The following is a 20,737-nucleotide window of genomic DNA, read 5'->3' as shown; positions in this document are numbered from 1 at the left end:
AAATATTAAAGAGTGGCACTTAATTGCCTAACAAATTACAAGGTACAATGTTGCCAAGACATTTTCTATATACAGATCCATGGGATCTTACTTACCTATCTTCAAAGTTAGGACCATGCTTACAAAAATAGTTTTCAGTGTATACCACCAAAGGGAATGCTCCCTTCGGCAGTACATATACCACTAAAGGGAAGTCTTTAGCAATGTGGATGGATGCTTACCCTTTCTTTGGGCTGTTATAATTTTCTGGACAGCTTAAAAATAGCTACAGTAAACCTAGATAAAGTGGTATGTATATGCACTTGAAATAACTGCTTTAAAACTAAATATTAAGAAGACTATATTTCAAAGGGAAATGTCTAAGTGAAACAGAAAAAAAAGAGCATTTGTTTAAAAGACTGAAAGCTGAATCACAAATAGATATTTCCTATTATATAAGGCAAACAATATGGAGCAGGCAGGCAAAGCACTGAAAGTGCAGTTAGAAAAATTATTCATCCAGTGAATCAACATGGCTCAATATTAGCAAATGGGCCTTACTACTAATAAGGCTAACACTTACTGAGTGCTTACTCTGTGTCAAGAACCATTTGAAGCACTTTTAGATATATGTTAACTCATTTAATCCTCATAAGAACTTCAATAATAGTATGATTATTTTACCAATGAAAAGTATTAAACACACAGAGGTTGATTAACTTGCCCAAGGCAAGATAGCTAGTAAGTGGCAGAGCCAGAATTCAAACCTAAGAAGCCTGTTTCCTGAATCAGTGCTTTTGACCACTCTGTTATGGTATGAAATATTTTTTGATACCTTAATTTCAGCTGGTTTGTAGTAGCGTCGGTTGGGATCTTCCAATGATGTTCTATAACCATCTCTCAAGAAACGCTTAAATCCATATTTTCCTTTTAATTTTCTAACTACTTTATCAAGTGTCTGGCTAAACAAAGCTTCATCATCCAGGGCAAATGCAGGATAACTGATGCAAGGTAGTAGGGCAGCATCTGTGTTCTGGGGGCAACAGGAAAAAGAAGGTAATGTAAGTGCCTGCAATGATATGATCAACACAGCCCAGTGAGAATCAGGGAGATGAAAAAGTCAATCAGCTTACATAACTGACAATGAGGACATACATTAGCAAACCTTACAGAGAAGATAAAAATTTATCCATTAATAAGGAGTATTTTCAAGATTTGACTGGACTCAAACTCTAAGGAAGTGTGTAAAAATTTAACACCGATAATTAGTAATTATAACTTAGTCTGTCATAACATTGGTTTATAATGGTGAAAACAGAAAACAATCTGAATGTCCCACAATTAGCTGAGTAAATTAGCAGTCATTAAAATTTATATTGTAGAAATGTTTATAGATGTGGAAATATGCCCATTCATAGAACTAGGTTATCAAGCATTATAAATAATATTCTTCCAGTTTTATAAAATAAAAATATCACATATGTACATAAAACTATGTGCAAACATACAGACCCAAATGTTGTCACCCTAAAAGTATAACTAAGTGGTAAAATGAGTGGATGTCACATTATTATATTTTTATTTGTGGGTTCTTTTTTTTTAATCATAATCTTATATTACTTCTATGAAATAGTTCTTTTTACGTAATTACATTATTTTATTTGGGATGTTTTCTAAGAACAGAGCCAAAAAAACCCTAGAAAAATCTATAATCAGGTACTATAGGCATATAAAAGTTTAAAGATGAATCACATGATTGAAAAGAAACAAAGAAGGTAATTTTATTCAAAAGAAATATAAATCATGAAAAACATTTTTCTAATATTCTATGACCAAAAAATTCATTTGGGTATAATGTTGCTACCCTCTCCTCCTCCCCCCCAAAATAGGTCTAGTTTTCTATAGTTCTACAAAGACTCAAGGACAAAATAGCTTTGTCCACAGCTCTGTTCACTTCCTAAACTAAACTTCCACAGGACAGCAGAGTGAGGGGCAACATTTATTCTCCTCACTTCCTCTCGCAACCTCTAACATTTTAAGCATTTTCTTGGGGGAAGCAATCATAAATGGTAGTTCATGTTAATTTATTATGACAATATCTTATGGCGCTTGGGTGACTCAGTCAGTTAAGCAACCAACTCCTGATATCAGCTCAGGTCATGATCTCACAATCATGAGATCAAGCCATGCATCAAGCTCCTCACTGAGCATGGAGTCTGCTTGGGATTCTCTCTCTTTCCCTCTCTCTCTGCCCCTCCCCCCTCAAAATAAATAAATAAACATTTAGAAAAAATAATAATATCTCACATGAGATCTTGATTCTCTGGGTAACAGTGAACACAAAGTTTGCCTATTGCGATTGTGAGCATCAAGATCCACAAATATAACCGACCAAGAACATCCCTGAAACAAGAGAGAAAAACACATTTCCTAAATCAAGAAAAAAGAACTTTTAGAATGCTGGACATTTTGACTGCAAGAAATTTCACAAAACTTCTAACATTTGTTGCATTTTAGAGTGACCTTACAGAAGATTTAATTTTCTTTCAATATTTTCAGTATTTCCCAAATTTTTTGCAATAAACATATCAATTTTATATAAAAATAAATATTATTTTTACATTTTCCATATTTCTCCTTAGTTTTCTTATAAATCAAAACATAGTGATTACAAGATAACTAATCAATTAAGGATATTTATTTTAATAAAGATAAAAATTGTTTAGCTAGCATTTTTGATAAGGAATAAAGCAAGAACTAATCAGAATTCATGAAATCTGAATTATACAGTCCTAAAAAGAACATTGATATGATCTAACTAAACAAAGTTAGATATAATCTATAATTAGAGACATAAAAAACTATTTGATTACAGTATAAAGGATAGGAGCATCTCTAATAATAATAATGCCACATAATGCTAGCTAATATTCATAATGTGAAGCACTGTTCTTCACATGGATTATCTCACTTAATCCCCAATATGTAGATATTATTATGCTCCTTTTAATGAAGAGGATGCTGACTCCTAGTTTAACAGAGGAAGGGTTCAAAAATCAGGTCTTTGACATAAAAGCTCATGTCTTAACATGAGTTACACAAATTTCCCACATTAAAATGTAACTTTCAAGTAAGAACCAAAAACTTTAACAGAAAAAAAGGTAACCAAAAAATGGCAATTGGTTTAATAACCAAGTTAAAAATAAATTACTGGGGTGCTCGGGTGGCTCAGTCTGTTGAGCATCCGACTTCAGCTCAGGTCATGATCTCACAGTTCGTGAGCTCGAGCCCCACATGGGGCTCTGTGCTGACAGCTTGGAACCTGGAGCCTGCTTCAGATTCTGTGTCTCCCTCTCTCTCTCTGCCCCATCCCCACTCATGCTCTGTCTCTCTCTGTCTCAAAAATAAATAAAAACATCTAAAAAAATTAATTAATTAATTAAAAAATAAATAAAACATTAAAAAAAATTTTTTGAATTTACTATTAGCACTTTTCATATTCAAGAGAATCGTCATAAGCAAATATGGCTTTTTTTGTTTTACTGGGGAGCTAAATATTTTCATAATGATAATAGGGTCAATTTATCAAGAAGATGAAACAATACTAAATTTTTATGTACCAAAAAAACAGAGCATCCAAATAAATGATGAAAACTGATAGACCTGAAAGGAGAAATAGACAAATCCACAATTGTAAGTTAGAGAATTTAATAACAATCTCTTAGTAATTGATAGAACAAATAGAAATTCTGTGAAAAAACAGTAGATATTAAACAAAACATTCAACTATCTTGACCTAATAGACAGGACATTCTACCAAACAACAGCAAAATACCCATTTTTTCTCATGTGTCCATGGAACATTTACAAAGACAAATCACATTTTGTGACATAAAATTAAAAGACATAACAAAATACAAGGTGTGGACCTTATTTGTATCCTGATTATCATGAATCTACTGGAAAAAAAAAACAAAACACCAAGAAGCAAAGGAGGAAATTTAAAAAGGTATTAAATCAATAATGAGTGTTAAAAAAAGAAAATGCAGGGAATGAAATTGGTATACAGAGACTGCTTCCATAATAAGACAATACTCAGAAAAATACATGGGGAAAGGAAGAAGAGAACTCTATAACTTTCATGTTACTTTAATATTACCCTCTAAATCTCATCCGAATTTACACCAGCCTCAAAGATGTATTCACCCTGAAACTGAAATATTTCGAATCAATCACCTAGACGGGCTCAAAATCTAGTACTACTACACTCTACATCAAAATATCAGATTCACTATATGTATGTTTTTCCTGTTAACCTGTTCATACGTGAATATTATCTCTAAAAATAGAATAATTTTTCATTCATGGTATCATTTATTAAATCTCTCTTAACTCTGATAAATTAATAAATAAAAAATGAATGAGTAAAGCTGACTCTCAACCATGAGATTAATGCTAAACTGTCCTTTCTATGATTTTAAAGTCTCAGCTTCTCATCTCCACCCACAAAACTGAGCTCACAAAGTAGCTGCCATTGTCAGAGTAAGTACTCTCTCCTTTGAGGAAAATAAACAAGAGAGAACTTGATCTCTTCTCTCAAGTAACTGACCCAGGTGACATATTCCTAAATAAGATGAATATTAAGCAAAACAAAAAGACTGCACATGGCAGTCAGTACAAAACTATATACCAAATGATTGGCTTAGATGAAAGAATACTAATGACAATAAACTTAAGTCAACAGGAGAAAAACAATAGGGAACCTGGGACACTTAATGGAGAAGGTAAAGTAGGATATGAATTTTGGGGAAAAGGAAGCTAGTAGGGTGGTTAGAACAAAATAGAGAAATAAATGGGCATGTGATGTTGGGAATCTGTGAGTATAGAAAATAGGACTTACAGTTTAATCTTAGGCTGATAATTAATAAAGTTAGTTGTATGCCAAATCAGTCTGCCTTGAACTGAATTTTTAAAAGATACAGTCTAAGTAGGGCAATCTTTTTAAGTAATAAAGTGAAATGACAAATCTGGCAATTCCTGTCCCTCTTTGATTAATATAAAGAGGAAACTTCTATTTTATGGGCACAAATAAATGGCTTATTTATCTAATTTCAAAGTATTGGTTGAGGTCTCTTCCTCTGCCAGCCTCTAAGAAATATGCACAAAAGGAAAAATAATCTCATAATGTTACCATATTTAAACACTGAGATCAAGGGTTGGTTAACTATACTGTTTAGCTAACTTCTTAAAAAATATAACATGCTGTAGATATATAACCCAGATTTACAGGAGAATAAAATTCATCCAAGGCCATGGGCTGCTATTCCTATTCAGAAACAACTTTATAAAAAAGCCATCAAGGAGAACATACATATGGAATTAATTATCACCTACTTTAAATTATCAGACATGTTAATTTTAGGACCATAAACTTCAAAGGAAGCTACATATGTCTCCATTACTTTCAACACTTTTCATAATATGAGCAATCTCTCTAGTCATCACCTTTTAGATTCTGGCCTCAGTGCATCTGTCAGTATCTTGATTTCTCCAACTAAAGACACAAATCTGAAAGGATGTTTATTATGCATATGTCACTGCAAAATATCTGATTAGCTTTGGATATTTTATTTTCACCTTCCATTTTCTGAAATCATTACATCTCTGCCATAACATCCCAGCTTCAGCTGAAGAACATATTTTAAGACAGATAGTTCAAACTTTAATCCCCAAATTGAGTTTCTGCAATTGTGTCCTAGTAAATAATACACTAGAATTTTAGTCAACCTGACTACTGTCATGGGGACTTGAGCTTTAGTGGTGGGTAAGAGCTGTACTGAGACATGTTCTCAAGGCTCCATGACCACAACAAACATTTCTGGGATGGTACCAAGGGTGATATCTATGACCATAAGACACTGATGATCTCTTTAGTCTCAATTCAAAGTGAAATGATTTGAAGAATTGTCTGAGCCTTTCTTTTCCCCATTAATCACTTCTCTGAACCTGAGTTAATGGGCTTGCTGCCCTCATCTAGCATCAAAGAATTAAACAGTGAAACTGGTCAATATATCTACTATACATGATATCTTTTCTATTCTTCTGAAAACAAAACCACACCACTCTAATCACACCACATCCTTCCCTAGTTCAGTATCAGACTGTCCTCTAGTTTTGTGGCAGATCCTGGCTAGTGGCATTCTTACAGAAAGGATATTTGCTGGTGGGCATTACCCCTCTGCACCATGGCTGTGGGTGGCATGGGTGTGTAAATAGCCAACGTTTTTAAAATATTTTTTAATTTAAAGTTTACTTATTTATTTTGAGAGACAGAAAGACAGAGTGAGAACAAGCAGAGGAGGCGCAGAGAGAGAGAATCCCAAGCAGGGATTCAATTTCACAAACCAAGAGATCATGACCTGAGCCAAGATTAAGAGTTGGACACTTAACTGACTGAGCCACCCAGAAGCCCCCAACTTTTTTTTAATGTTTATTTATTTATTTTGAGAGAGAAAGAGAAAGTACTAACAGGGAAGGGGCAGAGAGAGAGGGGGAGAAAGAATCCTAAGCAGGCTCCCCACTGTCAGCCCATGAGATCATGACCTGAGCCAAAATCAAGAGTCTGATGCTTAACCAACTGAACCACCCAGGTGCCAACTTTTATATACTGACCCAACAGGAACCTCCATAGCCCCTCCCACAAGCCAGGCTTCTTTTCTCTAACGAAAATCCTACTCACATACTGTTGAAGGAAATTTCAAACTACAGGGAAAGATGAGCCTGAGTGTTAATTTTCAGGGTTTCGGAAGAGCAGAGCTGAGACTTAGACTCAGGAATCACAACACTGTTGCTAACAATCTCTATGACATTTCCTGAGTGTAAAGTATGATTTATTTAAATATTTCTAATAATTTTTCTACATATTGTCACTATATTTTTATGGAATATATATTGAAACTATGATGAAATATATAATTCTTATATTTAGGGTTATATGAGTTATGCTTCTAAATGTTACAAATTAGCCTTTATTTTAAACTGATCAGTAAATAAACTGGGCCATTTTATCATATTTTCTTCTTAGATATTCTTTCGCAAAGGAAAATAAGTTTTGAAAATAGTTTCAGAGTGAATATTTAAATAATGGTTTTTTTTCTTGAATAATAAAGCAAGTCTGATATCAAAAAAAAGAAAAGAAGTAGAAAGATGATAATCATAATGAAAGCTAAAAGCTTATTCCACCTAATAATTTCCCATCAAAATAAAAGTTAACATCCATGTTATCTCTTACACCAAAGTACACTAAGGGTTAAAGGCAGGGCTTTCACATTGTTTGATAAGTGGATACTTCCTTCAAAAGTTCAATAATTAAGAAGAAAATGGTGTGGTCAAAAGGTATAAACTCTCAGTTATGAAATAAATATGGGAATGTGATATACAGCACGGTGACTGTAATTAATAACACTGTATTGTATATTTGAGTATTACTAAGGGAATAGATCTTAAAAGTTCCCACCACAAGAAAAAAAATTGTAACTATGTGTGTTGATGGATGTTAAACTAGACTTTAATGTGGTGATCATTTTGTAACATGTACAAATATCTAATCCTTATGTCACACACCTGAAATTAATGTTTTATATTAATTCTCTCAATACAAAATTTAATTTAATTTAAAAAATTAAGAACTTTTTGACTCTTAAGTGCCTTAAGAGTTTTCCAAGAAAAAGCACAGCTGTCACTTCTACAGGTGGAAAGCACTCAAGATCCAAGGTTTCCTGTACTAATATCTGATATTCCAGATTCATTACCAAGTGTCTTTGGTTTAATTCCCTGGTTTGCCTCTCTGTTTCATAACCTGTGAAAAGCCATCTCAACTCTGATCACTCAGAGAGAAGGGCCCTTCCAACTCCAAAGATCAATAACTCTCTAAGTTGCCACCAACAGGAAAAGCATTTTTTGAAAGCTCTGAATTAAAGACACATGATCAGGTCTTCCAAAACACTGTATCAATGGTTGTTAGAAATAACTGAGAATATACATGTGACCTGAAATCCCTCAAGTCTTGAAGAGGTTTCTTAGGGTTTTCATTTGAATAAAAACATTTTTTTGTTATATTAGTTATTTTTCTAACCACTGACTTTTAATTAGATCACAGCTCTTTAAAGTACACGAAGCAATATTATAAGATCATTAAACACTAAAAAGATTGCATGCACTTTTAAATGTGTTACTCTTTAGCAGGTACCTCTCTAATTTAATTGGTGTAGTGGTGGGAATTTGTAAAACTAGGATTCTCTCTGATATTATCCAAAAAAATGGAAGATGGAGAGGGATTTTACTTGCAGTAGGTAACATCTATGTGGCCACAGGAATAAGATATTATTTGCCCATTTGAAATAATCAAGAAATACTCAAGTCAGTGGACATTTGGTGCATGGCTCTGCTGTAAACATACATGAGCTAAACAAGGTCAAGAATGAACTCTGCTTAGAACAGTTATTCTCATCCTTGGCTGCACATTAGAATTCCTGGGCAGTACAGGAAAACCTCAAAACCAATGCTTCCCCCAGACCAATTCAATCAGAATTTCTAGGGGTAGAGCCCAGGCATCACCACTGTTTTTAAGATCCTCAAATAATTTCAATGTGCAGCCAAGATTGAGAAATTATGGCTGGGTAACAATACCAGCAGTATATTTATAACTCAAAATCAGAATGCATAAAAAAGCAATTCAGTGCTTTTAGAATTATGGCTAAGCAATCTATTAAAGCTTCCTGGGAAAAGCAGCCTGAAGGCAGAGCTCTGAAAAATGGGGTGTTAGAGATAGGGGTGTGGGTATCTAAGTAGGTGGAGGAGGTATACATAGTAGATACAGAAGTAACATATGCTACAACTCAGGTACATCAAAGGAGATGGCACAACTGCAAAAAAGAGCTGATCACTACTTCTTAACATCCAACCTAGACACACAACTCAGCCACTATTTGGTAGGCCATAGAGAACAGAAGAGCAAGACCTGCATCTTTCCAGACTTTAACACTACTGGTTTAGTCCATGACTCTTCTCAGTCCCCTTGAGATACTCTCTAGAGGTTTTTCAGTGCTTCTCTTCATTTCCTTTCTTTAGGATTACCAGTATTACCAGTAATTCATTAATAATAACAAGAGATTAACACTTATTGAGGGTTTAATCTTTGCCAAGCATTATGCTAATTAAGTTTTTTAATTGCATAAAAACCTTCTGAGTTAGGTCCTAGTATCATTATCTCTATCTTTTTAGATGAGGAAGATGAGACATAGATAAATAACTAGCCAAAGTTACAGAGCTCACAGGTGGGAGTACAGAGCACACAGTGATCCTGTTTTCTGACTCCGAAAACAATGTCATTCCTTTATGTCATACTGCTCTCCCAGTCCTTCCTTCCTATCTACCCCTATTTATCTACCTATCTCTCTATATATGTATTCTCTACATATTTATATTTACACACATAAATTCACATGTATATATATATTTATATACACACACTTTTCAATACACACACACACACACACACACATAGATAGATAGATAGATAGATAGATAGATAGATAGATAGATAGATATAGTGGGATTTTCTTGAGTATGTTGACTCTTCCAGAGAGACAGAAATGTTGGTACAAGGCAAGGGATCCTACAGTGCCAGGGGAACCAAGAATCTCCAGGAGAGGCATAATATTAATACTCATGATTTTCAGTAGGCTCACACACTGCTAAGTACCCATGATCTCTGATCCCTCCATTTCTCCAGCCAGAAGTCTTGAGAGAGGAAGAAGAGTATGGGAGTGGGTGATTTAGAGTCACCTCTTGGGAACCCAGAATGGGGTGTTGCTCTCCTTTTCCCAATCCTTTCATGTCTGTGCTCATTCTTCATTCTTCATGGACTGGATATAATCAGAGTCCATCCTCCAGAGGAAATGGGAGTGAGAAGAAAAGAGACTGCATATATAGGAAGGGGCAGAAAGGCAGTTGTGCTACCATACTCCAACTTGCAACTTTCTTAAATTAAAGACTTGAGGTGAACAGTATTATAACTGCTATAACAAAAACCATGTCACATTTTGCAATAACTTCCTAAAATGTATGTTCACTGACTTAGCATTTTAATAGCTTAGGGTTAATTATAGTATCAATTGGAAACTTCCTTTACTCTCCCATCTTAGAAATCTACAAAAATTGTTAACGAAATTTAGTTTACTCCTTGACCCAGAAAAGCAACCTGTATTCCTACATATTATTTCCTTCCATTTGACAACTCAGTCCATGGTCACTTGATCAGGTGCAGAAACTAGTTAAACATCTTATGAAAATTTAAGATAACCCTCAGGGTTTCCTTTTTATCCCAAAGAAAATGATATATTGACATAAAATTACAGCCAGCTGAAGGTTAAGCTAGGATCAAAGTTTCCAATTCTTTGGTTGCACACATTACACAAACTCCCTTATCCATGATATATATTGATACACATTAAGTTGAAATTAACATGGGAACTGACATGGAAAACATATGATTTATAATGTCAAGAATATTTTAAAATGTGAAAACTGGGGGTGCCTGGCTGACTCAGTTGGTACAGTATCAGACTCTTGATCTCAGGGTCTTGAGTTCAAGCCCCATGCTGGACATAGAACTTACTTAAAAAAAGAAAGAGAAATAAAAATGTGAAAGCTCAACAAGAGATATGAGAGAAAACTTATTGAACAAAGAAAATGACAATTCTTTATCAAAAGATATTTTTAAATTAAGCAATGTTTTTTAGTTAGAAAATTAAAATTTAACTGGCAAATCAAATTCAAAGGAAAGGTTGTTCAACTATGAGCAACTACATAAATTCCAGACATTCTTTGATCATAAGGAATGACTGGGTAAATGAATGGCTACATTAATTAATCATACTACTCAACAAAATAATCAAAATTTATTGTTGATATTGCTGTTTTTGTTTTTTGTTTCTTTTTACCTGGTTGCCAAAGAGGTTGAATCCATTAATTGCTTCTAGAGCTGCTTTTGCTAAGCCAACAGAGCTAAAAGGAAAAAGGAAATACTGTATAATTCTGATGTATCTGGCTACAAAATAACCATTATCTAATGAATATTCACAAGCAAGTTTCTTTATTATCACTTATAACAACTTCCATGAGAAAAATAATGTCTAAGAGACTTTAATCTGACATTTCACTATTTTAATTTTTCTTTTTTATGGTTAGTGATCTTCTGGGAAAAATATTTCTAAGTTCACCTTGATCTAGACAAATGGTCATACTGTTGGTGGGAGTAGTTTTAATCCCAGTATCATTTATATTCACTAACTCAAGAAAAAAAAGAAAGATGAACTTTAGAGGAAGGTGTATTATGATGACATGTACTCAGTAATAACCAGATTGGGCATCATTAGTTCAGATCAATTTAACAGAACTTTTCTGACATCAACTCTGAGCTTTAAAAAAGATCTTGCACGTCATACACTTACCAGAGTTTAATAGGAGTTTAATACAACCATTCAAATGCTCTTTGCTTAGGGTCCAATAAAATTGGCATTATTTTATGCTCAAAGAACAAATGATCACCACACCTCTCATTTCTTTGCTATACTCTTCTCTTTGTGTAAAATCTGTGCCCTTTTGGCTTCTCAAATGTCATATACAATAGTGCTAAAAAGTGGGAAGACCCCAATTTCATTAAATATGTGACACTGTCATCTTATAAATACCAACCTTTAAGTATTTTAGATCAAATACCTGGCTTATTTTACTTATTATAATTTCTTTCTTTTTTTTTTTTTACTTAAAGCAACTGCGTATGCCATTAATATCATTTAAAAGTCATGACCTGTCATCATTTAAATATTTCTTTAAAGCAGTGATTACAGTGCAGTAATCCCCAGAGCAGTGCAGTGTGGTCCCCAGAGCAGCAGCATTCCCTGGGAACTTGTTAGAAATGCCAGTTCTCACTCCTCTCTGGGAGTGGGACCCAACAGTGTTAAAAAGCCCTCTACATTCTTGAATATACTTTAAATTTGAGAAGCACTGTTTTAAGCTAATCATGTCATTGCCATCCATATTTTCTATGAGTTGTTTACATGAAATGTTCTCAAGTAAGACTACTACTTTTATTACCAGATAGGGAAATCTATTTTGAAAGAATAGAAAGAAGTGGGAAACTTATTTTGAAATATATGGATGGAAAGGTGGAGCAGACATAACTTTCCCTATTCCTTTCACTAAATATAACTAAAAACCTTGGACATTATGTAAGCAAACATAAAAAGGTTCAGAAAATGGGGGAAAAAGGCAGACTGGCTAAGAACCTCAGGATTTTAGGAACAACACTGTGGTAAACACCTTGAGTTTCCTTTTTGCCTCATATATAACAGACTTAACGAAGTCAACAACTAGGAAATGTCAGTAGGTACATTTAAAAAAGCCCCAACAAAAGCTTGCTCTCTCTAGCCAAAAACACGAGGAACAGGGAAGCCCAATAAAACAGAAAACTTTAGACAATAACCATTCAGAAAAAAACCGTGGTCCTTATCTCCACCCAGTCCTATAAAGGCTGAATGGGAAACCTAGACATCTACACTCCAGAGTCTATAATGAGGAACCATACCCAATCACCAACCCTCTCAGCTGTGGTGATATCAGAGATGTCCAAGAAAGAAGCCAAGACTTTTTATTCCCAGTGGGTAGTAAGAAGTTTCCCCTCCTCATACTGTGAGGATCACATGGAGAGCCTAGATTTCCACTCCTACCCATCAGTAATGAAATGAACCTCCCTGTCCTGCTGGAATGTCATCATAGGAGGTCCAATGGAGAGTTAGGTCTTTCACTAATGCCCAGCTCTAAGGCTATACCCTTTCCCTATCATATAAATGGAGGCCTGTTGGGAATAAGTAATGAAGCATTCCTATCCTTTCCAACCAGGAAGGTATCAGTGGAAGCCAACTGGGGAGCGATACATCCCACCCAGATCCAGAAGGAATGAAGACTCTCTATCTTGGGTGTCAACAAAAAACCTGGCAATACATTCTAAACTGGCAATAATAGAGTGATGCTCCTGTCCCCTTCCCCTACCAGAATGGTGTCAATAAAATACAGCTAAAGTAAAAGGTTAAAAAAAGATTCAGAGTTTTATAATATAATACCCAGATGTCCATGCTTTAATAAAAAAAAATCACTCATCATATCTAAAAACAGAAAGATCTCAAACTGAATGAAAAAGATAATAAATGCTAATGGAAGAGATGTTAGAATTATGGGACAAAATTTTAAAACAGCCATGATAAAAATGCTTCATTGAGCAATTATGAATATGAGTGAAACAAATGACAAGATAGAAAGCCTCAGCTAAGAAACAGGAAGTCTCAGCAAACCTCTTAGAACTGAAAAATACAATAATCAGAGCAAAAGGCTTAATGGACAGGATTGATGGCAGAATGGAGAAGACAGAAGAAAAAACAACTAGATTAAAAGATAAAACAATAGAAATTATCCAGTCTTAACAAAAGACTCTAAAAAACAATGAAAAGAGCCTCAGGGATCTATGGGACTGTAACAAAAAAATCTAACATTCAAGTCACTGGACTCCCTGAAGGAGAGGAGAAAAAGGGCAGGGCTAAAAAAAGTACTTGAAATTATGGCAGAAAACTTCCTAATTAGCAAATGACAAAAGCTACAGATTCGAGCAGCTAACTCAAACAGAATAAAATAAAAATATCTATGCTAGGACACACCATAGTTTTGAAAACTAATACAAATTAAAAATCTTGAAAGGGGGCACGTGGCTGGCTCAGTCTGTGGAGCTTGCCATTCTTGATCTCAGGTTAGTGAGTCTGAGCTACATGTTGGGTGTGGAGATTACTTAAAAACAAAAAAAAAATCTTTAAGAAAAAAAAAGTCTTGAAAGAAGCCTGGGAAAACACCTTAACTATAGGAGGAAAACAACTGAATAGCAGTGACTTGTTTTTCAGAAACCATGAAGGCTAAAAGGATGCGGCACAAAAGTTTTTAAGCACAGAAAGAAAAGGACTGTCAACCCAGAATCTTATACCAGTAAATATATTATTTTGTCTGTCTGTCTGTCTGTCTATCTATCTATCTATCTATCTATCTAGGCAAGACATTCTCAGATAAAAGAAAAATAAGAGATCTGTCACCAGCAGATCTACTCTAAAACTGTGATTAAAATAAGTTCTCAAAACAGAAAGGAAATGACAGAAAGAGAGAGGGAAAGAAATCAACCATCTTGGAACAATCAAAAAGGAAAAGGGAAGATGGTAAGCAAAAATATGTGTAAATACAATAGGCTTTTCTTCTATGTGATGGTTACAGCAAAAGTTGTAAAATTATGGTTCTAAATGTATGGGGAGGAAATGCTTAGGATATTTATATTATAAATGGGAGAGGGTAATATCACATAAAGGGAGGTAAGATTTCTGTATTTCCCTCCAACTGGTAAAACGATGATATCAATAAGTTGCATTGTTGTAAATGTAAATGTATCTGTATCTGTATATGTGTAATACCTACAACAAGCACCTAAAAGCTATATAAAAATATCCATTCAAATCTAATAGATATAAGTCAAAATGGAATTCTAAAAAATGTTCAAGAACTCACACGAAGGTAAGAAAAGAGAAATGAAAACAAGAGAAACACAAAACAAATAAAATAGAATGCCAGAATTAACTCCAAACATATCAGTAATTACATTAAATGTAAAAGGTTTAAATATGTCAATTAAAAGAAAGATTGGCAGTGTTTATTTAAAAACATGACCCAATTATATATTGTCTATTGGACACTCACTTCAAATATAACAATATAGGCAGATTGAAAGTAAAAGGATAAAAAAGAAATCTCATGCAAACATTACTTTACAACAAGAAAGAGTGACTATATCAGACAAAGTAGATATCAGAGCAAAGAAAATTACTACAAAGAGGGATATAATATAATGATGAAAAAAATCAATTCACCAAGAAAATATAGCAATATTCAATGTACATGCAGCAAATAAAAGAGCTGCACAACATGTGAAGCAAAACTGATAGAACTAAAAGGATAAATAGACAAAATCACAATTATAGGTGGCGACTTTAACACTTCTTTTTCAACAATGAGTAAAACAACTAGATATAAAATCAGCGAGGATACAGAAGGACCATTATACAGCAGAATCCAGTCAATATTTTTATAACATTCTTGCTATGGGCTGAATTATGTTCCCCCCCAATACACATACATTAAAGCCTTAACCTCCAATGTTATATATTTGAATATGGAGCCTTTAGAAGGTAATCACATTTAGATTAGATCATGAAGGGTCACCCTAATGATGGCATTGGTATCCCTACAAGAAGAGATGCCAGAGATAACCATCAGCAAACCAGAAAGAGAGTCTTCAACACAGAATCAAATTAGCTGGCACTTTGGTCTTGCCTTTGGACTTTCTAGTCTCTAGAACTATACAAAATAAATTTATATTATTTAAGCTATCCAGTCTATGGTATTTAATGATAGCCCAAGCTGACTAATAAAAATCTACATAACGAGAGTTGAGTATACCTTGTTTTTTTCAAGTGCCCACTAACATATACCAAGATAGACAATATCTTTGCCATAAATAAAACCTCAAAAATATAATGCTACTAAAATCACAATGTGTTCTCTGACTACAATGGCATCAAATTAGAATCAATAACACAAGGCAATAGGAAAATCTCCCAACAATTGTAAACAAAACAATACCTGTCCATCAACACAATCTACATGGGTGAAAGAGAAAGTCTCAAGTGAAATTAAAAAAAAAAAAAATACTGAACATGACCAGCAAAGAAATTGAATCAGTTATCAAAAATCTCCCAACAAATAAAAGTCCTGGGCCAGATGGCTTCCCAGGGGAATTCTACCAGACATTTAAAGAAGAGTTACTACCTATTCCTCTCAAAGTGTTCAAAAAGTAGAAATGGGAGGAAAGCTTCCCAACTCATTCTAAGAAGCCAGCATTACCTTGATTCCAAAATCTGACAAAGACCCCACTAAAAAGGGGAATTACAGACCAATATCCCTGATGAACCTGGATGCAAAAATTCTCAACAAGATACTAGTAAATTGAATTTGAGAGTACATTAAGAGATGACTCACCATTGTCAAGTGGGATTTATTCCTGGGCTGCAGGGCTGTTTCAATATTCACAAATCAATCAACATGATACACCACATTAGCAAAAGAAAGGATAAGAACTATAAGGTCCTTTCATTGGATGCAGAAAAAGCATTTGACAAAATACAGCATCCTTTTTGATTACAACCCTCAAGAAAGTAGGGGAAAAAAGAACATAACATTATAAAGGCCAGATATGAAAGGCCCACAGTTAATATCATCCTCAATGGGGGAAAACTGAGAGCTCTCCCCCTAGTCAGTAACACGAAGTGATGACCACTCTCACCACTGTTGTCCAACATAGTATTGGAAGTCCTACTCTGAGTAATCAGACAACAAAAAGAAATAAAAGGCATCCAAACTGGCAAAGAAGTCAAACTTTCACTTTTTGCAGATGACATGATACTCTACTTGGAATAACTGAAAGACACCACTAAAAATCTGCTAGCACTGATACGTGAATTCATCAAAGTCACAGGATATAAATCAATGAACAGAAATCAGTTGCATTTCTATACACCAATAATGAAGCACAAAAACAGAAATCAAGGAATTGATCCAATTTACAATTGCAACAAAAAACATAAGATACCTAGGAACAAATGTAACCAGAGCAGTATAAGATCTATACACTGAAAACTACAAAAAGCTTATGACAGAAATTGAGGAAGAGACAAAAAAATGGGAAAACATTCTGTGCTCATGTATTGGTAGAAAAATATTGTTAAGATGTCTATACTAGCCTACATATTCAATGCATGCCCTGTCAAAACTCCACCAGCATTCTTCACAAAACTAGAAGAAACAATCCTAAAATTTGTGTGGAACCAGAGAAGACCCCAGACAGCCAAAGTAATGTTGAAAAAGAAAACCAAAGCTGGAGGCATCACAATTCTGGATATTAAGCTGTATTACAAAGCTGTAATCATCAAGACAGTATGGCACTGGCAAAAAAAAAAAAACAAACAAAAAACCAACCAACAAACAAACAAACCAGACATAGATCAATGAAATGGAATATAAAACCAATAAATGGACCCACAAATGGATGGCCAAATAATGTTCAACAAAGCAGGAAAGAGTATCCAGTGGAAAAAAGATTGTCTCCTTAGTAAATGGTGTTGGGAAAACTGGACAGTGATGTGCAGAAAAATGAATGTGCACCACTTTCTTACACCATGCACAAAAATAAATTCAAAATGGATGAAAGACCTAAATGTCACACTGGAAACCAAAAAATCATAGAAGAGAAAACAGACAAAAGCCTCTCTGACCTCAGCCACAGTAACATTATACTGAGACGTGTCTCAGGAAACAAGAGTAATTAAAGCAAAAATGAGGAGAGGGGCCAAAATGGCGGGACAGAATGAAAAATTTTTCTTGGCGTCTCTCATCGCTGAAATGCAGCCAGATCAACACTAAACCATTTTGGATACCTAGAAGACTGCTTTCAGGATTAGCACAACAATCTGCACAACTTGAACCACAGAATTCAGCAGGTACACAGCATGGAGAGGTAAACTGGGGGAGAGAAAAGCCACAGAGGGCAAGGAACATTCTTATTTCAGAGACAAGATGGAGATGGGGAGTAGAGTACAGGAAAAGTACTCCCACCCAAAAAGCAGCTGGAGAGAAAAAGAAAAAGTCATAGTGGAAACATTGCAAGGGACTGAACAAAAAAAGGAGAAAGGAAAAGGAGAGGGTTTAAATTCCATTAAGACTGTGGAAACAGGGGGAGTGCAGAGTCTAAAACTCCACAGCTCAACCTTGTGGTGCTCTGGTGGAAAGGGTGAATCCTCGGGAGCAGACTGCGAGGTCCTCGGGGTCCTCAGGCCACACAGGGAGAGGCGGCTCCCCTGCTAGGAGGACATTTGGTAGAGGCAGTGCAGCACCCCCCCACACACAGGCAAAGGTACTAGTGGAACCCAGAAAAAGGCCACATTTGCTGGTATTGGAACAAGGACGTTAAGGGTGAAGCCTCTTGCCAGATGTGTGTTGTGATTTGTGATAATCCCTGAAACACTGCTGCTACACGATGGCACAAACATTTTATGGAGCGGGCTGGTGCCCAGCTGCAGTCACTGGGCCTTTGCAAGGACACGGTCTTGCAAATGTTTCTGGGGACAGGCCTGTACCTGGGCATTGATCAGCAAAACCCTCCCCCAGGGAGCCAAAATGGGTAAAAGCCCCAGTCACACAGAAGTGAGGGGTTGGGAAACACAGCCCCATCTGAAATAAAACACAGGAGGAAGGTGCAGCCTGGCAACCTGACGACTTGGTCATGGACAGTGTAGAAGCAGGGAGTGGACAGAAGCTGGAGACAAAGTATGGGTGCTTAAATGCTGGTGCAGGAGAGCACAGAGTTCTGAGACTAGAGACTGGGTAGTTGGGTGATGCCATTTTCACCCCTCCAGCACATGTGCATACACGCCTAGACAGAGGACTGTAATCCACCCCAGTAAGCTAAGCAGTACCATCTAGTGGTGAATGGAGCCATTACACTAAGCTCCACCCAAGTGGACCAACCACACTCTTGAAGAACAACACCGCAAGTCTCACTGCATGCTTAGTTTATGGACTATAAAGTGTTTCACAATTTGACTTCTATGGGAAACCAGATATAATTACAATCATATTTAATTCAGTTCAATGGCCCATCTATTCAATTTGTTTTCCTTTCTTTTCTTATTCTTGAATACAGAAAGAAAAAAAAAACTATTTTTAATTTCTATTTTTGTTAAAAATATTTTTCTTTAGATTTTTCCTACTATATTTTTCACTTTTTTGGAAATTTAAATTCTATTTTACTGACATGATTTCATTTTATTCTAATTTATTTTATCCATTTTTTCAAATTTTCAAACGTTTTCCTTTTTTGTCTTTTTTCCTTTTCCTTTTATTTTCTTTCCTTTTCTTTTCTATCTTCCCCTTTTTTCTCTAATCTATCAGGTCTTTTTCAACAACCTGACCAAAACACACCTAGGATCTAGCATTCTTTTTTTTTTTTTTTAATTTTTTTTAACGTTTATTTTTAAGACATAGACAGAGCATGAATTGGGGAGGGTCAGAGAGAGAGGGAGACACAGAATCTGAAGGAGGCTCCAGGCTCCGAGCTGTCAGCATAGAGCCTAATGCAGGGCTTGAACTCATGGACCATGAGATCATGACCTGAGCTGAAGTCAGACGCTTAACCGACTGAGCCACCAAGGCGCCCCTCTAGCATTCTTTATCTGATATTTTTGTGCTGTTTTTAATTTGTTAATTTGTATCTTTTTTTTTTTTTTTTAGTTTTTTAATACCTTTTCTTCCTTCAGAATGATGAAACAAAGGAATTCACCCTAAAAGAAAGACCAGGAAGAAATGACAGTCATGGTCTTAATCAAAACAGATACAACCAAGATGTCTGAACCAGAATTTACAATCACGATAATAAGAACACTGGCTGGGTTGAAAATAGATTAGAATCCCTTTCTGTAGAGATAAAAGAAGTAAACAGATGAAATTAAAAATGCTATACCTAAACTGCAATCAAGAATAGTTGTCACAGCGGCAACTATGGATTAAGCAGAGCAGCGAATCAGCAATATAGAGGACAAACTTACAACAATAATGAAGCAGAAAAAAAGAGAAAGCCTAAGACAAATGAGCACGATATAAGAATTAGAGAACTCGGAGCACCTGAGTGGCTCAGTCACTTCAGCGACCAACTTCAGCTCAGGTCATGATCTCACCATTTGTGACTTTGAGCCCCGCGTCAGGCTCTGTGCTGACAGCTCAGAGCCTGGAGCTGCTTTGGATTCTGCATCTCCCTCTCTCTCTGCCCCTCCCCTACTCACGTTCTGTCTATCTCTGTCTCTCAATAACAAATAAATGTTAAAAAAAATTTTTTTTAAATTAGCAAACTCAGTGACTCATTAAAAACGAAGAACATTAGAATCATAGAGTTCCCAGAAGATGAAGAGAGAGGAAAAAGGGGTAGAAGGGTTATGTGAGCAAATCATAGTGGAAAACTTTCCTAAGCTGGGGAAAGACACAGATCACAATTCAGAAAGCACTGAGGACTCCCATTAGATTCAACAAAAACTGACCATCCAATAGACATCTCATAGTCAAATTCACAAAATACTCAGGCAAAGAAAGAATCATGAAAGCAGCAAAAGAAAAAAGTCCTTAACCTACAAGGGAAGACAGATCAGGTTCATAGCAGACCTATCCACAGACACTTGGAAGGCCAGAAAGGAGTGGCAGGATATATTCAATGTGATGAATAAGAAAAATATGTAGCCAAGAAATCTTTATCCAGCAAGGCTGTCATTCAAAATAGGAGAGAAAAAAGTTTCCCAGACAAAAAAAAAAAAAAAAAAAAAAAAAAAAAATTAAAGGAGTTCATGACCACTAAACCAGCCCTGCAAGAAACTTTAAGGGGGCTCTCCGAGGGGACACAATGCCAAAAAACAACAACAACAACAACAACAACAACAACAACAACAAACAAAAAAAACCCAAAAAGACCAAAAGCAACAAAGACTACACAGGACCAGAGAACATCAACAGA

At 35.4% G+C, this 20,737-nt stretch overlaps 1 protein-coding gene across 7 annotated transcripts in view; it reads right to left on the bottom strand.

The window, feature by feature from the left end:
- The window catches only part of PHKB (phosphorylase kinase regulatory subunit beta), a 258,751-nt gene that overhangs the window by 97,310 nt on the left and 140,704 nt on the right, over window positions 1-20,737 (bottom strand). For all 7 annotated transcript variants that reach the window (XM_007096703.3, XM_007096704.3, XM_042969771.1 and 4 more), the window contains 3 exons: window positions 10,983-11,046; window positions 2,287-2,382; window positions 815-1,012 (listed from right to left, as the gene is read on the bottom strand). In XM_007096703.3, coding sequence (XP_007096765.2) covers window positions 815-1,012; window positions 2,287-2,382; window positions 10,983-11,046 — 358 coding nt within the window. The remainder of the gene's footprint in view (window positions 1-814; window positions 1,013-2,286; window positions 2,383-10,982; window positions 11,047-20,737) is intronic.

Source organism: Panthera tigris, chromosome E2 (assembly GCF_018350195.1).
Source record: "Panthera tigris isolate Pti1 chromosome E2, P.tigris_Pti1_mat1.1, whole genome shotgun sequence".
In the NCBI taxonomy this organism is placed as follows: Eukaryota; Metazoa; Chordata; class Mammalia; order Carnivora; family Felidae; genus Panthera; species Panthera tigris.
This window is presented reverse-complemented; position numbering and strand designations above follow the sequence as displayed.